The 18,673-nt window shown below is 34.3% G+C and overlaps 4 protein-coding genes across 5 annotated transcripts; 1 reads left to right on the top strand and 3 right to left on the bottom strand.

Moving 5' to 3' along the window:
- Positions 1-1,573: 1,573 nt before the first annotated feature.
- On the bottom strand, positions 1,574-2,332 carry LOC126679756 (uncharacterized). The gene has a single exon (XM_050374734.2). It carries the CDS (start codon positions 2,094-2,096, stop codon positions 1,632-1,634), a length of 465 nt encoding a protein of 154 aa, XP_050230691.1. The 5' UTR covers positions 2,097-2,332; the 3' UTR covers positions 1,574-1,631.
- Positions 2,333-2,474: 142 nt separating this feature from the next.
- Positions 2,475-5,087, bottom strand: LOC126679742 (uncharacterized). 2 transcript variants are annotated; one of them, XM_050374715.2, is made up of 9 exons: positions 4,866-5,085; positions 4,621-4,748; positions 4,493-4,540; positions 4,283-4,396; positions 4,076-4,144; positions 3,905-3,961; positions 3,593-3,739; positions 2,985-3,059; positions 2,475-2,873 (listed from the first exon to the last, which is right to left on the bottom strand). In XM_050374715.2, the coding sequence occupies exons 1-9, from the start codon at positions 5,005-5,007 to the stop codon at positions 2,808-2,810; spliced, it is 846 nt and encodes a 281-aa protein (XP_050230672.1). In that variant the 5' UTR covers positions 5,008-5,085; the 3' UTR covers positions 2,475-2,807. The 2 variants fall into 2 exon arrangements, with proteins under 2 accessions (XP_050230672.1, XP_050230679.1); XM_050374722.2 differs by lacking the exon at positions 3,593-3,739 and having other exon boundaries at positions 4,866-5,087.
- A 437-nt stretch (positions 5,088-5,524) lies between these two features.
- LOC126679734 (uncharacterized) lies at positions 5,525-13,815 on the bottom strand. Its single transcript, XM_050374704.2, has 22 exons — positions 13,003-13,815; positions 12,789-12,903; positions 12,601-12,701; positions 12,365-12,456; positions 12,124-12,259; positions 11,916-11,984; positions 11,729-11,830; positions 11,255-11,353; positions 10,890-11,000; positions 10,217-10,423; positions 9,823-9,930; positions 9,030-9,125; positions 8,844-8,900; positions 8,596-8,742; positions 8,441-8,500; positions 8,217-8,321; positions 7,669-7,830; positions 7,187-7,260; positions 6,791-6,914; positions 6,489-6,580; positions 5,994-6,114; positions 5,525-5,910 (listed from the first exon to the last, which is right to left on the bottom strand). The coding sequence occupies exons 1-22, from the start codon at positions 13,666-13,668 to the stop codon at positions 5,758-5,760; spliced, it is 2,997 nt and encodes a 998-aa protein (XP_050230661.1). The 5' UTR covers positions 13,669-13,815; the 3' UTR covers positions 5,525-5,757.
- Positions 13,816-15,493: 1,678 nt separating this feature from the next.
- On the top strand, positions 15,494-18,122 carry LOC126665450 (uncharacterized). The gene is made up of 3 exons (XM_050358275.2): positions 15,494-15,849; positions 16,286-16,722; positions 17,472-18,122. Exons 1-3 carry the CDS (start codon positions 15,685-15,687, stop codon positions 17,908-17,910), a joined length of 1,041 nt encoding a protein of 346 aa, XP_050214232.1. The 5' UTR covers positions 15,494-15,684; the 3' UTR covers positions 17,911-18,122.
- Positions 18,123-18,673: the final 551 nt, after the last annotated feature.

Raw genomic sequence — 18,673 nt, forward strand, 5'->3', positions numbered from 1 at the left:
TTCTTGGTTTAGGTGCAGTTTCTTCCGTGACTGGCGCGGGTTTGGATAGAGAAATATGTGGACTGGCAGCAGCAATTTGGCCTCTTTAGAACAAACTATAGGTTATCTCAAAAAAAAAAAACAAACTATAGGCCTACTGCTGGAAAAGAAAGACAACAAAGAAAAAGAAAAAACACAAAGTGAAGTAGTTGAAGGGTAAAACAGTAACTTAAATATCAATTTTATCCCATTAACTCACGTGAGATTAGAGTATAAACTAATTGAACTACTAGGGAGTTATTTGAAATCGATTTGAAAAAAAATTAAAATTTATTAAAAAAAAATTAGTCAAATTCTCAAGCTGAGTATCGCATGAAAAAAACTAAAGAAACTCACAAAACTTAACAAGTCTAAACGAATACATTACATCATAAAACAATAATTTATTTTATTATAATATTAATTTTTATACCACTAAAATTATAATTATATCATCTTAATTGAATCTAACACTTTATCATGAAATACTTTAAAATATACTAGTTTCGCATTATGTGCTATGCACGTGGCTCGTAACGTAACTCCTCAATGAACATATTAGTAAATTTATTATAATTATATCAATTTTTTATTTATAATTAATATTAAATTAGTTAAGAATTTTGTAAAAGTAAATATAATATATTCGGTTATTAATTTTTTTTTCACACTGAATTTAATCTTCTTTTATTTTTATAATAACCATAATTAAATAATTATTAATTTTATTAATAATATCTTTAAAAATAATAAGATAGAAATTTAAATAATAATACATTGACCAAATACAGTATTTTAATTTTGTAGTTCAATCAAACTAAAAGATAGGTATTTCTACTAATTTGGAGACAATTTAGTTATTTTTTACATACTAAAGATTTAATTGGAGATAATTTAGCTACCTATTATGACTTTAATCACAATAGTGATTAATTAAATAACTAATTAGTTAATGACTATAAAACCTTTATTTAATAGTAAACTGAAAAAGATTATTCAGTAAATTTGCATGTCCCCCCATCTGTGCTTTTATATATAGTATAGAAGATATAGATATAAATAGACTACATATGATAATTCTTTTCATTAAACTCAAACTCGAATTGGGTATGAACAGTTTGGATTGTTTGAACGTGATCACGAGCTTGAGAATTTAGACCCATCGAGGTCAAGGTTTTGTTTTAGAAAGAAAAAAATCGAGCTCAAACTTAAACTTTTAAATTTAGCTAAGTCTGTTAAAAGTTTAGTTTTACAGAACTTGTATTAGTAGTTGTAATCCTATTTTCTATATATACATCTCAGCTATTCCTGGAAAAAAAAAATTAAACTTTTACATTTAAGCTCGAACATAAGTCTTCGTTTGAGATAATCATCAACTTTTTTTCATATATGGCATTACGGTTACTATAATAATATCATTCAGAACTTTGTAAAAGAAAGAGCAATCATGACAAGGCATGCCGACATTAAAAAAAAAAGAGATAGAATGTCACAAGTATCATTCTGACTTCCAGACAAATCTAACAGTAACATATACAATAACCAAATTTCAAGATTAAGATAAAACCAGAATTACTATAATCCAAAATCCCAGCAACAGATTATGTAATAATTCAAGATTCAAGATCAGGAAATGGATTCCAGAGCAAAAGTGAAAACAGAAACATATTAGGAACTAAAATAGGAATAGCAGGATTAATATTACAGCCAAGTTTTTTCCTTCTAAGCCTATTTCTAACATACTCTCTTCTTTGCTCATCCCCCCACTCTGCTTCCTCTACTCCCTTCGCAAGAATCAGCGGCGGAGGCACTTGGTACGGACACTTACACCTCCAAGAAGTCTCCGGCAACCCTAGTCTGGATGCCCTTTTGAGAAAATGGGAGAATACCCACCGGAAATGGACTGAAGGGAAGGTGGATGTGCCGTTGGTGCAGAGGATTGGTGGGTAATCCCAGTTGATGTAGCATGGGATTTGTGTGGAGATTAGGAATTGAGAGTGGAGGGATGGTGTTGTGGTGGGGCTGGTTAGGATGTGGGTTAGTGCCTGTAGTCTCTGCTCCCATGTGGTGTTCTCCATCTTGAAGATAAGGTTGGAATTATGAAAGCTCTGTTGCTTATGGACCTAGAGAAAACAGACTTAGACACTCGAGGCAGGCCTGGGAAACACTATGCGTTCTGGCCTGGCTGAGTCTCCTAAATTTCATGTATTGTTTGGTGTTGTGAATTGTGATAGTGAAATAGGTGCATTTGAAGTTTGAACCCAGAGAAATCGAATGATAAGATAACTGATTTTCACAGTTTCAACGGTCCAATAATTTTTGGTTCTTGCATTTTTTTCAGGTTCAAAGAAGTTGAACCTTATTTTTATTTTTCGGAAAGATTGAACCATAATGACCTTTGTTCTTGATTGACACAGTCAGTCTGATTCTATTCTTAAATTACACTGATAAAAAAATAGTATAAATTCACATTTTTGAATTAATATCTAATTTTTAATAATACAAATTTTTGATGCCGGACCCATGAAAAGTGGGGCAAATCGTTTGATTTTAACCTTGTAAGCCTAAAGGAGGACCAAGCAGTAATAAAACACTAGAAGAATTCACCAAGTAAATGAAGCTGCATGTTTCCCAAAAAACGCATTTGTAATTCATCCCCCTCATAAAAACTGAAAAAATGAGAAGCAATAAAATGACTGGTTGGAGGGGTAATGTGTGTGGTTTGGGCGTTTGACCTTTTGTTCATCTAGAATATGCAGACGCCATCTTCTCAAAAACAAAAATGTCGACTAGCGTAACTTTGATGAAAGCAACAGCCAAGCACCAAATAGCGGGAAGATGATTAAAGCAGAAGCCTGGAATATCAACAAAATTCACAGCAACAGTTATTGTTTTTTTTCTTTCTAGAATTATGTAAATAGTGGATGCAGAGAGGGGAGGGTGAGCCTGGGTAGAAGAAATCGTACCACAAAAAAGACTAGCTCCTCGTTAACAAGGCATGCAGCGTGTCTTTCCATTTCTCGTTTGATTAATCCTTGCAGCTTCAGAGAAGGAAAAATAAGAAATGTCAAAGCAATACAATGGCAATGCTTAGGTTATAGTGGCATGGTTGGATGTTGTAATACTACCCTAATTCCAGTTTAAATCAATTATTTTTTCAGTTAACATAGAAACTATTGTCTTACAGAAAGAAGTAAGAAACAGAAATAAAAAAAAATCACCTGCATCATATCCATAACTCTATAAACAGAAAACCAGAACTGGGAACACAAATAGAGAAGTCACACTCAAACTGTATTTTCTAAGATTGAACCCATTGGGAGCAACCTCATTCAAGCATTGAGTGTAAGACTATGTACTAATAATCAAGGTTTTGTCTAATATAGTAAATCATTCACCAACCTAGCATTTGAATATATACTTAAAAAAGAAGAAGAGAGGATTTGGGGAAATTAAAGGGTATATCATAATCATACTCATCATGGCGAATCTTAGAAATTTAGATATTAACTTATAATCAGCTGAGGGAAAGAAAGCAGAAACAATGTACATGGTTAAGAATGCAACTACAAACCTCATGGTGGGACTTTTTCATTGCTGAATAGATTCTTTTTAATTGATTGAGAGTTTGGGATATGAAGGATCTCGAGGTGACAAATGAATGCAAGTCCAATGGCCAAAGGGACTCTGGAAGATAGTTGCTGAATAGCTCATTGATTAACTACAAATCCACATAAAACATGAGACTGTGTCAAAACCTACACCAGAGATAACACATCAAAAAGTTAGGCACGATCGGTGCCCAATAATGAATGAAATGTTAAAAATACTTTGCATGATTTGACATTATTGAAAAAAGACCAAAGTATATTGGAATCAGTATCACCTTCAAGAATGAGCATCTTGGGTGTCCAACTCGCTTTTGAGCCTTTAATACGTTCATCTAAGCAAAAGAGGGAAACATTATATAAATCATTCTATGCATAACACTAGAATATAAAAAAGAAATCAGCCTGAAAAATACAAATGACAATGTTGTTGTTTAGCTAAATCATACTTGTCTCAGTTGAAGAGCCTGCTCAAATTGTTGGATTTGGATCCATTGCTCTGACACTACATCGGCCATCTGTGAGCAAAAGAGAATCACTCATAATCATAACAAATAATTCCGCATAGCAAAGAATCGAAATCACAAGCAGCTCTTAAATTACATCTTCTATTGCACAAAAATATTGATCATACAACGGGTTTGAATAGTTCTGACCTTGTCAACCTGTGAAATTTTAATCTGCAACCTGTCCTCCGCCTCTTCTGCTCTAGACCGTAAAACATAAATGTCAAAATTGTTCTTCCTCGAAGTCGCCCATAGAGCTCGAACCTAATCATCATTCAACAAACTACACATTTTATCAATTAAAACCTTTTCAACATAACCAAAAACCGCATAAAACGGAAAAGATAAAAAAAAAAAAACCTCTTCCTCAAGCACATTTATCCTTTCATCAATCAGCAGTGATCCAGTCTACAAAATAAAGAACACAAAATCTTAAAAAAAGCAATAACGCATTGAGAATATCACCTAACGAAATAAATTAAATATACCTTCAAATTCGACAGCGTAAATCGGAGATGGTTTATCATCTTCTCCATATCCTGAATTTGCTTCTCCTGGCTTTGTAGATAACTGTCACTAGCTTTTACTTTTTGGGTGATTTTTTCAACGGAAGATTCTGTCTTATATTAAGCAAGTAATTCATTTATTCTTAGAGTTAGGGTTTTTAAATATGAATTGCATACTCTAATCAAATTAAACCAATGAAATGAAATGGAATCTGTTGTTAAGTTACCTAATTGAGCAACCTTGAGATTGGCTTCGTGTAATTGAGTGAGGAGGTGATGGCTGCTGCTGTGTGGATCTTGTGATGTGAGATCTATCAGAGAGGAGATAATAATGGCGGGAAATAATATAAATAGAGTAACCGCCACCATTTTTGTCGTCTCTATTTCCTCTCAAGTCTGCTATTTAAGTTTCTGTAAGATATAGAGGGGAAGTGCAGAGTTGATGCTAATTCTAATTCTGACTGCTTTGTACGACGTCGTTTTCAAACTTCCTTTTTCTTTCATTCTTTTTAAATTTTTTATGCTCAAACCAAATCAAATGATTTTTCTATTTGGAAACTATCTGAATGTAGTGCAGTTTTTGAACATAAAAATTGTTGCGTTTCCCTGCCCTACCGTGGCAAATTTTTTATTTTTTTTTGTGAGAAAGACTCCTTCCCCGAAACTTAAGATTATTGTCAAATTTCGGAATGTGAACAACTCGTAAACACTCCGTTTATTGAAAAAGGCGGAGTCAAAGTTTGACGCTTGAATGGCTAAGGCTTAGGCCATCAGGCGCGCTGTCATTTTCTGGTAAAAATTAATTTGACGTGTTAGACAATTCAGATGAACAAATGGATCAAAATAGAATTTAGAGATACTACTTCAGATGCGCCATGACAAAAAATGGTTCAAAAAAGTTCAATTTATTTCCAGTGCACAAAAGTATATAATTAAGATTATACAATTCGACTTTTATTTGAATGATAATGATACTATAGTACATTTGTTTGACCTTTATTTTCAAGTTCTTCAGTCCCAATAGACCACCACTTTATTTGTGACTACTGCGCTAAACTTGACCCACTGCATAACAAAATTTGCTAAAATTTTGTCTCCTCTCTAATTTCTATTGGAAGATTAGTTGGGGCATCTACAGGATTCAATTCCCCAAGATTTTTCGGCATATTCTTCAATTGTTCGATCACTGCTAAATCGTCCCGACCCAGCCGTGCTAAGAATGCTCATTTGAGTCCACTTCTCTTGATCAACGTATGCTTTATCAGCAGCAGCCTGCAGTTGTATAGTGTCAAAACTACAATCGGCACTTATAATCATTAAAACGTCAATATTCATGAATTGAACGAAAGTAATACCTGTGCCTCTAGATAGCTCTCGAAATCAGAACCTAAAAGGTAGAAGTCGCCGCCATTTTCCACACTGTCGCATAGTGGTTTAAAATAGTCTTCCAAGCCAAAATAGCCATTTCGTATCATTCTACATGTGATAGCAGAGTCAAAATCAAAACATGGCTTGGCAATCAACATAGCATCACAGGTTTGTGTGTGAAGAGTTATAAATAAATTCGATGAACATCAAAGCATACCCAATGCCTTGGACAAAAAAAACTAGATGCAAACATTTCAGCAGATCAAACTATCAGCAGATAATGAGATTCACACTTTTTTGGACTGAAAAATTCACTTTCAGAATGATAGAGGTGCCGTAAATGAGAATGAATGAGCTAAAACCCAGGTTGAAGGATCATAGTTTTTCTGGTTTCTTTGTTCTTTCCATGTCATGCTTAATCTCAGATGCATAGGATAGCTTTTATGCTATGTTAATGCCTATCAAAGGAGTTAATTGCGTACCTCACAACACGAGCAAATTGAAGAGGTACTTTAAGGGCAGGTCCTTTCTCCCGCAAAACTGGAACCTCGTGTATTTTTGCACCGAACAAAAACTGAAATGAAAGTTTATTTCATTAGAAAGCCACCAATCAATTATTGTAATAAAAGAACACTCTATCAGAAATCAGATTAAGAAGACACTATTGTCCATGAAGCTATGAGGTAAAATAAGCTAGAAAGAGTAGTGGGTTTTCTGTGTCATTTTTCTCATATGAACTTCGACAAATAGTATCCCTACTATCTACTTTACTTCCCATGCTTACCATATTCTCTGCGCCTATTTCTTCAATAATTTCAACTGTAGAACCATCTGGTGTAGCTAGAAGTAAACACCCGTTCATCAAAAATTTCATGCAGCTAGTTCCTGATGCCTCATGGCCAGAAGTGCTATAAAACAAAGAACATGGATATGACTCGGGATTATTTACAGAGAAAAATAGATTTCTTAGGAGAGTAGAGGAAATACAAAAGTACACTAGAGAAATTAGAAATTTAATTGCTAGAAATCTAACACAGGTACCATTAAACAATTACAAATTCTCAGCTGGGTGGTTGGTGGAAATATTATCGGCAATTTAACAAGATCAGTTAAAAGAGAACGTGGTTACACTAGAGTACGAGGTTATCATCAAAATTGGCATGTGAAGATATCTACAAACCTTATGTGCTGTGAAAGGTCAGCCCCTGGTATTACCAGTTCAGCAACAGAAACATTGTAATCAGGGATAAAAACCTGTCACAAAAAAATAACAGAATCAGAAATGATGATAAGAAAATCATGCAAAAGAAAAATATAAAAAAAAAATCTTCATACAGCTCCCAAGAGATATGTCTAGCAGAGAACAGAAAATGAAGAAATAGCACCCAGAAACTAACATAAAATGGCTTTGAGATAATAATGTTCGAAAAGAGGGCCAAATGTAGGGAATAAGATAATCCGGCTTTGGAGAGTGAATAAAAAGAACTATTTTTAAAAGCCAAGGCGTTTGTAAAATTATAGCAACTACACTTCTTTCCTAGAAACTGTTAAGTAGATGTTGATATTTTAGCTGCTAAAACAATGTCAACATACTCAATTTTGCAGAAGCAAGCAAGCATGTGCTCCCTTACAATTTTATGCAGGACTATTTTTTCCTCTTACCAACTTTAAAAGATCACCAACATCTGGATCATTGTTAATTTTTTCTGCTACAGCATGACAAAGTTTGATAATCTTCTTTGCAATTTCATAACCAGGTGCTGCTTTTCCTCCAATTATGCAGACACGAGGGACAACATTACTCCTCTCATTCTTCTCCATGTTCTGTGATAAAGTCAGAAGAACATCATATATCCAAAATATAACCATCTCAGCACTAAATGAAACACTATCCATTTAAAGTACATTTGTTAACTCTCTATCATCAATGAAAAACAGAAAACCTGGTTCTAAACTGACAGGTACTAAGTTAATATATGCATGGTGTTAAACAGATGCTGAACTTGTCCTTGCACACCTCCCAAGGAAGTAATAACTACTGGACCAAGTGCAATTAAGTTTAGCAGCACAGAAGATAGGAAAACGCAAAACTGTTCACTTACTAAAGTGGGTTATGGTGTGGGGAAATGGACTAAATCTCATATCACCTGGAACTCTAATTTGTTAAACTGAAACTAATATACTTTTTCCAGTGAGAAGATTTACTTCACCTTGATGCAATCATATCTATGGATAATGCCAAGAATATTGAGAAACTGTCTTTTGTACTCATGAATTCTCTTTATCTGCACGTCAAACATTGCATCCACGCTGACCTGAAATGAAATATTGTGCTACTAATATAAAAGGATTACATTCAAGCTTCTCTAGGACATAAACCTCTGAAAAATAAATGAGGAGAAAAATAGTATTTCAATTAAGCTGTGACTCAAACCTTGACCCCACTCATTGCTTCTATATACTCTGCAAGCCTCATTTTATTAACCTTCCTAACCTACAAAAGTAAGAAATACTGCAGCGAGTAACACACCTATATAAGAACTATATAATTCACTTCTAGAGCAAATGCATGCATATAAAAACTAATACCATCTTCCAGTCTTGATGTAGTTCAGCATTTGTTGCATGCTCTTTCAGGCCCGCTAAAAGGTCCATGTCACGTATCCAACCTTCTGTTCCAAGCCATTTCGTGATAACAGCACATAAACTTGGGTTGCTTACCACAATCCAGCGACGCTGAGGTATCACAAATTATGACAAAGAATTATGTAGTTTCTTTCACTGCTGGATAACTAGTTTCTAAAACAGGCATGATAAAGAGGGTGATTGATTTCAACCTGAGTTACTCCATTTGTCTTGTAATCAAATTTGTGAGGCCACAGCTCATAGAAGTCCTGCAAATTTAATATCAGATAAATTTGTAAGTACACTCTAAGTGCAATATTCAGGAAAGGCAATAGCTGGTTAAATAAAATCAAAGAAACGGATATGAAACAGGCAAGTAAATGGAAATTTCAATTTACCTTAAATACTCTTGTTTTTAACATCTCCGCATGTGCTTTAGAAACGCCATTCACAGAGTGAGCGCTGACAACTGATAGATTTGCCATCCGAATACTCTGTACATCAATTGAAATCAAATTTCATTGTTCAATATCTACACAAGTTGTGTGCACAAGAAAAATTCATTAAAAATTGCATTTCTTAGTTACTTAAAAATATAGAAGCCATTCACCACACCATTAGCATAAAATTCCATTTTCCAAAAAAAAAAAAAATAGGTAGACAGAATAAATTTAGTGAAACCAAAATATAGTTGGTTCATTCTCAATGACAACCAACTAGGCTTGACCAAAAACTAGTGAGGACCGGTCAACGAATCTTTATCCTCCATTCAACTCTATTTAGAGCCAAGTCCTCTGATGTTAAGTAATCTTTCACCACGTCGTCAATCTAACCCTCATAATACAAGTTATATTTTGGCCAGATAACACACAGAACCTCATGCTTCCAAGTTTTACAACTTAGACAAGGGGTAGAAGATACATGATTTCATTTTCTCTGTAAAGCCAGGAAAGGTCTCAGAAGATGAGAAACTTTGGGGTCTTAGAATAGCTAAATAGAGAAATAATGTTGCTATATTTAAAAACAAAAAAAAACAAACTCTATTGACTTTTTTGTACCAGTAAAACAATGTATAGAAGTTGCCTCTTAGGACAGACTTGCTAAATCTATTCGCACAAAGTAGTGAAACTACAATTTTCCAAGATAAGATGCATTTTAAAATATGGAATTTTCAATAGATTTTGCAAGTACCTTCACAGCACCTTCCTCAACAATTGACATCCTGGAAAGTCGGTCGTAGTCTAGACCGATTCTCTTCTTCAATTCCTCAATGAAATTATAATTTATTTTATAAATAATCTGCATAAAGAGCAATCTCATCAGGACCAAAATAAGATGATAGAATCAATTTGATGTCTCTCCATTTCTCAGTCATTTTGCAAAAAATGCTTCTTCAGTCTAACTGCGTCTAAAAAGTACAAAAGGCTTGTTGAGCAGAGTCATGATTAAAGTTAGATCATAACATAGACATACATTGTGAACCCACAATACTTGGAAAGCCCAAGAAATGCCGTAAAAGATTTATGCAAACTAGAATAGCATGTTTAGAGAGAGTAATTAATTCAAAACAACTGAATAAACCCACTTGTAAATGGCGTGGCAGAAGACTCTCCAGCAAATCAACAGGAATTTTCTCCAGGTTCTCAGGCAATACTGTGTGGGTCGTGAAAGAGAAAATTTTGCACACAATGTTCCATGCTCTGCTCCAACTTAAATGCTCTTCATCAACAAGCACTCTCATGACCTCAGCTACCGCAAGAGATGGGTGAGTATCACTCAACTGCAGGGCGACCTGCATAATGCAGAATAAATAGTGTAAGTGAACAGATAGAAAAACAATAAAAAAAGATCCTACCAAACATTCTTTTTTGGGAAAAAAAAATCCTCTATGGGTATAATCTCTTGTAAGGCAAGATCTCAAAGCAACTCATGCATGTACAGAATAACATGGAATTACCAATCACCACAAGAATTAATTGGATTGATCGTCATTTTACTTTTTCTTAAATGAAAGGGCACTAAAGCATAGAACTATTCATTCAGACCTACAATTCATCCTATCCTACATGACAATTTGGTCTACGTACTGGCCATCTTTTTCTGGTAGAAATATGTAATGATGCCTAGCAGAGAAAAATGATAGAACAGTAGCCATTGAGTCATAATAATTTTAAACCAAGTTATTCCTTAATAATGTTGATTGGTATAAAATCTGATTGGCACATAATGATAGATGGGAGATCTCTTTAGAAAGAAACCTTTTCTGGAAAGTCATCGAAGTTGCTGTGAGTGTCTTTAAACCTCCGAATAATGTCTTGCAATGAAGCAGAGACGAAAAAATACTGTTGTTTCAATCGTAATTCCTTCCCCTGAAATAGTTGATCAAGCAATAAAAAAAAAATCAGATTAGATACATAGCCTTCAAAGTATCAATATATGCTATTGTGGCAGGAACAAACTATAGTCATAAAGCAAAAAGCTCCAATTGAAAGAATGAAAATGAAGGAATCTTTCATGAAAGCACTACAAATGGAGCATGAAGGAACAAGCTAATTAGGCTAGCTATGGTTACAAGTTACAACGCATAAGCTGTAACTAACCAATAGAAAAGGAAAACCCATGCCTGGTATGAACGGTCGTCAGGGTACAAAACGCTGCTTATGGTTTCTGCCTTCTGTCTATTGACAACAGCGTTTATGTAATCTCCAGTGTTAAATGACTCCTGCAAGAGGTCCAATTATCATTAAGAGAGAAAAAAAATAGTGATATAACAAATATACAATGCAAGTATTTGTTTCTCTGCAGAAGCAAACTGTTTATCCATGTCTATGCTGCATAAAAAAATATATGAGGTGCCAACATTTTTAAGATAAAGAATTCAACATACTACATTACTACTGCTAGATATACAAGGTTACTATTAGCATTTACAAGTCATTAGTGAGCAAACATTTTATTCTAAACAGTTAAAATATCCTTACAAGTAATTGAAATCATGATCATAGGATAACTATTCCTTGAAATATATACTGTGACCAGTAACTGGAGTAAAAATGCATGCCTGAAATGAATAATAGTCATCCGAAATAAGACTTACCATATCAATTTGATCACTGGGTTTAGCAGCCCAAAGGCGAAGAGTAATAGTATTCCTTGTCCCATAGCCAGGTATTGGATTGTCATAGGCTACAGCCTCAACCTACCACCACATGCATAAACTTTAATAGCCAAAAAGGGTAAATTTCAGGAAGGCGTTCTTGGTATGTGAAGCTATTACTATTTACCGTTTCTTTGGGGACCCAAACTTTACATTTTTCTCCATTGAAATCTCCCTCTTCAACACTTCCATAGAACTAATTAAATCCAATATAGCCACATAAACAGTTAAAATGGAAGTGACTGCAGTAGAACAGATGAACTAGTATTACTATTATCATTGAAGCAAGACTTAATAAAATGATCAATGTACAGAAAGAGAGAAATGCATGTAACCTTCACAGGATAGGTGACATGGATCCGTTCAATCTCCCAAGGATTTCCAAAATTTAACCAGTAATCAGGTTGTTCATGCTGATATCCGTCCAATATGACCTGACGGAACAGCCCATACTGGTAGCGTAACCCATACCTGCAAAAAGTAAGATGTGAGCTCTCTACATAATAAACTATTGAAATTACAATAGTCACCAGATTAAAATTTGAATAATTAATAACAGAAGCGAATAAAGTATACCCCCACGCAGGGTAGTCTAATGTTGCTAAGGAATCCATTTGACAAGCTGAAAGACGAGCAAGCCCACCATTACCAAGAGCAGCATCCCCTTCCTTGAAACACCAAAACAAATCAGTAAACAAACAGATATAAATCAGGCAAGAAAGTCCAGTAGTATCTAAAACATGCCTAGAACAACAATCACTGCGATATTAGTCAATCCAACAGTCCGAAAAAAGGAAAAGAAAAGGCCAAACCTGCTCTGCAACAACTTCAAAGTCGAAACCAAGCTGAGACAATGCATCTGCATACTGGTCTCGAATGCCGAGATTAATAACACTATTCGACAATGACCTACCTGATATATTATTTCATTTCGTGAAAACCGCAGATTTAATTAAAAGAAAATGCAATTAAAAAGATTCAACTAAACTTAAAACTTTACCCATAAGATACTCAAGCGAGAGAAAATAAATACGCTTAGGATCTTTCCTCTTGAAATATAATTGTGTATCATGCCACCTTTCAATTAACCGATCTCTCACACTATGAGCTAAAGCCTGCACATAACATGAAAAACCAAACAGTTATATTCCCGCCAATATTTAAATTTCAATAACTAACAGTTTTATTTTAATTAATTTGAATCATTTGATTACCTGATAAGCTTCAAAATCGTCAAAGCTAAAACGTGACCTGGCAACAGTATACTCCACGTGATCCAAAATATCTTTCTGTAAACTAATCGGATCGTTTTTCAAAAACCGATCCATTAACCCGAACATCCGCTCCACTTTACCTTCACTACCGCCAGTGCCGAGCCTCCGCCTCACCGTTACTCCTGTCTGAGAGGTGGACCCTACCTTAACAGACTCACTGACTCCATCTCCACCGTCAATCGCATCAATCAAAGCATTCTTGATCTTCTCCACGCTATCAGCGTCGTCGATTGAATTACCGTGCGAATCAGTGACGTGGAACGTTTTTGTGAAATACTCACCGGAGAAGTCGACAGTAGCTTTCTCGATACGGAGGCCGAGGATCTTGAATACACGTGTAATGACCTGGAGGAGTCCGATTCGGTTACGCGCGTGGATAACGAAGGCGGTTGTTGCGTTTGTGTTTGGAGTGTCGGAGGTTGGGATGGTAGTTACGGTGGTAGTGGTGGTGGAGGATGCGGAAGCTGACGTGGCCGAGAGTGATTGGCTAGAAGGCCGGGGAGTTCGGAAGGTGACATTGGTGGCGGTGAATGGAGGAGGGGTGAGGGATGGGAGTGAGAATGAGAGTTTGGAGTGAGAGAGCGGTAATGTGATGGCCGGAGACATTGCCGTTCACCGGAGAGATGAAATCACGTGCTAATCATGAATAGGAAATGGCAGTGAGTGAAGTGAAATGAGCAGAAGTGGAGATGTTGACTTGTTTTATTTTGATTTTTATCGTGAAAATGTGGAAAAGGTTATTAACTTTTGGGAGAAAGAAAGAGGATCAAATAAGTTTTCAAAATATAAAGGAAAAGGGGCAAATATGCCCCTAATGTTTGGGTAAGAAGCAAATATGCTCATAGAGTCTAAAAAGGAGCAAATATATTTCTACTAAAGAAGGCCAAATAAGTTTTTCTCCTAAACGGCGTATTAATAATATAAAGCACGTAGATTTTGCTAACATGACATATATGTAAATCTTGCATGGCATTACTAAATCCTAATCAATCAAGAACTTTAATTTACGATGTGAAAATAAAATTAAAATCGTTTAAATTTAGACTCTTGATTGATTTAAAATTGAGATTTTAGGTTTTTGATTTTGAAATCGTTTGTTTTTTCATTATAAAGAGAGCTGAAAAGATGTAATCCATGAATCTATAAATGTATATAGGATTTATGTTTGTCATGTCAACAAAATTTACGCATCGTTAACATATATATCGTTTAAAGGAATGACTTATTTGCCTCTTTTTAAAGACGTTAGTGGTTTATTTGTTCCTTTTTAAAGACGATAGAGGTATATTTATTCATTTTTACATTTTAAGAGTATATTTACTCCTTACTCCCAAACGTTAGAGATATTTAACTTTTTTTCTTTTTTTCAACTCAATTAAATCAATAAAAATCAACCGATTAGTATAAAAACTAGAAATACTGATAACAGTATTTTTATAATTATCGAGTCATTTTGTAATCCAATAGTTAACTATAAAAAATCAATTTAGTTAATTTTGTTACTAATTATCTTCGACAATTAAATAAAATATTATGGAGTATGATGGTGTAATGGGCGGTGTAATGGGCGGTGTGTATGCCCACTAGTCATAGTAATCCCAAGGCACTGAATTTGGCTTGCTTTGCTTACCTCGGGACTCATGGGTCTTGACTCTTGAGGGATACACACTATACACTTTTAATTTAATTATTTTTATTACATATTTTAATTTAACTAGTTTCGCATTACGTGCTATGCACGTGGCTCGTAACGTAACTCGTCAATAAACATATTAGTAAATTTATTATAATTATATCAATTTTTTATTTATAATTAATATTAAATTAGCTAAGAATTTTTATAAAAGTAAATATAATATATCCATACCGAATTTATTCTTCTTTTGGTTTTATAATAACCATAATTAAATAATTAACTTAATTTTATTAATAATATCTTTAAAAATAATAAGATAAAAATTTAAATAATATTATATTAACCAAATACATTATTTTAATTTTGTAGTTCAATCAAACTAAAAGATAGGTATTCCTACTAATTTGGAGACAATTTAGTGATTTTTTACATACTAAAAACTAAATTGGAGATAATTTAGCTATCTATTCTAATTAGGACTTTAATTAAAATAGTAATTAATTAAATAACTAATTAGTTAATGAGTATAAAACCTTTATTTAATAGTAAACTGAAAAGGATTATTCAGTAAATTTGTCTGTCCCCCCATCCGTACTTTTATATATAGTATAGATAATATAAATCATCAGCTGCAACAACCAAATATAGGCCCAACTCAAACCCATCCCAAATTTAACAAAACTGAACTCAATCCACTCTCTTTGGGCTTCATCAAAAGCCCTCAACCCAACATTACAAAAGCGGTTATAAACCACAAACCAAACCAAAACGACAACGACAATAAGATGAAGCATTTGATCTGGAAAGTTCCACACTTTTCTGGTAGTCTTAAGCCAAGACATGTTCCAGATGAATCCCATACTCCAGCTCGCTATATGAAACCCACTACACCACCACCAATTATTATCACAAACTATTCTCTACAACTTTCAACTTTGAGCCGACAAATTAAGAAAGAGTTAGAAGCTAAATCAAATTAATAAATTATGGGTGTGGATTATTACAAGATTTTACAGGTTGATAGGAATGCTAGTGACGATGATCTCAAGAAAGCTTATAGAAAACTTGCCATGAAGTGGCACCCTGATAAAAACCCCAATAATAAAAAGGAAGCTGAAGCCAAATTCAAGGAGATTTCTGAGGCTTATGAGGTATTTTTTTTATCATCTTTACTGTTGGTTTTGATTGTATTTTTTTGGGTCTTGTTTGAATTGCATGTTTATTGAATGAAAACTAAGTTTTTTTTAGTTTTTCATCAAAAAGATTGATACTTTGTTAATTTGTTTAGTGTTTCATCAGAAAGTTTGATACTTTGTTGGGTATTTGTTGGCAATTAGCTCTGATCTTATCATTTGATTTGATTATATACAATTGCAACCTATTACCTCCTTCGGACAAGGACGGGACACTTGGATACGGACATGGCGAAATAGTGTTATTTTAAGGTTTCTTATCTTAAAAAGTATGGAATTTTGTGTCCGAAACGTTAAAGTGTCCGAAAAGTTTCCGAAACGGGAGACATTGATTGTAAGACTAGCCCATTCCACTGAAATCTTGAAATTGACTTGTGCTTGATCTTTTTTGCAGGTTTTGAGTGATCCTCAAAAGAAAGCAATATATGACCAGTATGGAGAAGAAGGGCTTAAAGGTCAGGTACCGCCACCGGATGCCGGTGGACCTGGAGGAGCTACTTTCTTCTCAACCGGAGATGGCCCAACAACGTTCAGCTTCAACCCCAGAAATGCCGATGATATTTTTGCTGAATTCTTTGGCTTTTCAAGTCCATCATTTGGTGGTGGAATGGGAGGAGGTGGCAGTGGAATGAGGGGAGGTCCAACAAGGTCTTCCTTTGGTGGAATGTTTGGTGATAATATTTTCACTTCTTTTGGTGATGGACGGCCGATGAGTGCCGGTCCTCGAAAAGCGCTTCCGATTGAGAATATGTTGTCGTGTTCCCTTGAGGATCTTTACAAAGGAACTACTAAGAAGATGAAGATATCAAGGGAAATTGCTGATGCTAGTGGGTGAGTGTTATGTTTTTACTTTTTTCATATTGGCTTCTGATTGCTGTCTGTTTATTTATTCATGTGTTATATGACAAATGTTGGAATTTCCTAATGTTTGAAACCTAGGTAGCATGAAAACATAAATGCTGATTAAAAATGGAATACTATTTATTTATTTATAAGAATCTATTAAATATAGAGTTTTTGAATTTTAAAAGCGTTTCGTAAAATGAAAATATTCAAGCAGTTTTCATACAATATAGTTTGAAACTGATTTTGTGAAATTGTTTTGTATAGTTTGTTCCCCTATTGATGTCGCAAATTCCAGAATCGGACACATAAAAACAGACAATAATAATCCCTAATGGCAGCTTCTTTTGAAATTATAGTGTCTTGAAATTAAAAGAGTACGTTTCATAAGAACACTTTCGCTTATCGCCTGATATTGATATATTATTAGTGACTAGCTATGTAGTATGGAACTTGTTAAATTGTGACATTTCATTTTTGTTCTCGAACACATTTCTAGAACTCTTATGAAACATTTTGCTGTTTCTGAAACAAAAACGCAGTTGTTACGTTTCACTGTATTTTGTTTCAGCGTTTCTGTTTCTGTTTCCATGCAATATACATGACTAGCTATGGTTTTGTGAAGGTGGCTTGCTAAATGTATGATGGTTGTGCGACTTAATTTTGCATTGAGATTCTTGTCTTCAGTCCCGATTTGAACCACGGTGTACTAACCACTTGATATGTCTATTACACAGGAAGACGATGCCCGTTGAGGAAATTTTGACAATTGTAATCAAGCCTGGCTGGAAAAAGGGAACAAAGATTACCTTTCCAGAGAAAGGCAATGAGCAGCCGAATGTCGTGCCTGCAGATCTTGTCTTCATAATCGACGAGAAACCACACAGCACATTCACCAGGGATGGAAACGATCTGGTTGTAACGAAGAGGATATCTCTTGTAGAAGCTCTAACAGGCTATACTGTTCAATTGACAACTCTAGACGGTAGAAGCCTGACCATTCCGATCAACAATGTGATCCATCCAGACTATGAGGAACGAGTTCCTAATGAAGGCATGCCAATTCCAAAGGACCGCTCAAAGAAAGGCAACTTGAGAATCAAATTCAACATCAAATTCCCAACCAGATTAACCGACGAGCAGAAATCGGGAATTAAGAAACTACTGGCATCGTAGATCAAGTTTTGGCCGCTCCAACCAAGTGAACTGTTGTGAATATTTTGCATTTTCTTGAGATGGTTGTTTTGTGTTAGCTTCTGTTGTGTGGCATGCCTATACTACCTTTACATCTAATTTAATAAACTGTATCAAGCTTAGTCTGTCAAAATGTAGATCGAAGATCATTTATTTTCAATTCAGAACCATCAAAGCATTTATTTTACAACTTAGCCATGGTGAGAATTCTAATTTACTGTATAGATTTACATAATTAAAGGGATTATAGGCACTATAATTCATTCACCACTCTAAATTATAGAGCTGCAATGATCATTTCATGTGTTGATAAATTTTGTTTTTTAATACTTAAAATAATCAATTAATATGTGCCAATTTGTCCTAAAATGGTGAAAGGCTCACTTTAGCCTCTAAGGTTAGATTAAAAGAATAGATAAAATTTTGAAGTCGAAGTTGGCTCAATTATCACTCTGAAATTGTCTAAAATGGTTAACATGACATCAAGTGCTAACTGTGTTAATTTTTCCGTCCATGACATATAGAAAAAAAAATTAAAAATATACTTAATCTTCAAAATATTTATTAATTTTATATTTATTATTAATCATTTATACCTTCTTCTTCATTTAAATATCAATAATTAAATAATATTTAAAATTAGAATATTTATTAAAACAGTCAAAACTCAATTAAACATGTCAACTCTAATCAAACACTTCGAAATCCAATTTAAACCTAATTAAATCTAATTAAATCATCTAAA

This window comes from Mercurialis annua, linkage group LG1-X (genome assembly GCF_937616625.2).
Source record: "Mercurialis annua linkage group LG1-X, ddMerAnnu1.2, whole genome shotgun sequence".
Lineage (NCBI taxonomy): Eukaryota > Viridiplantae > Streptophyta > Magnoliopsida > Malpighiales > Euphorbiaceae > Mercurialis > Mercurialis annua.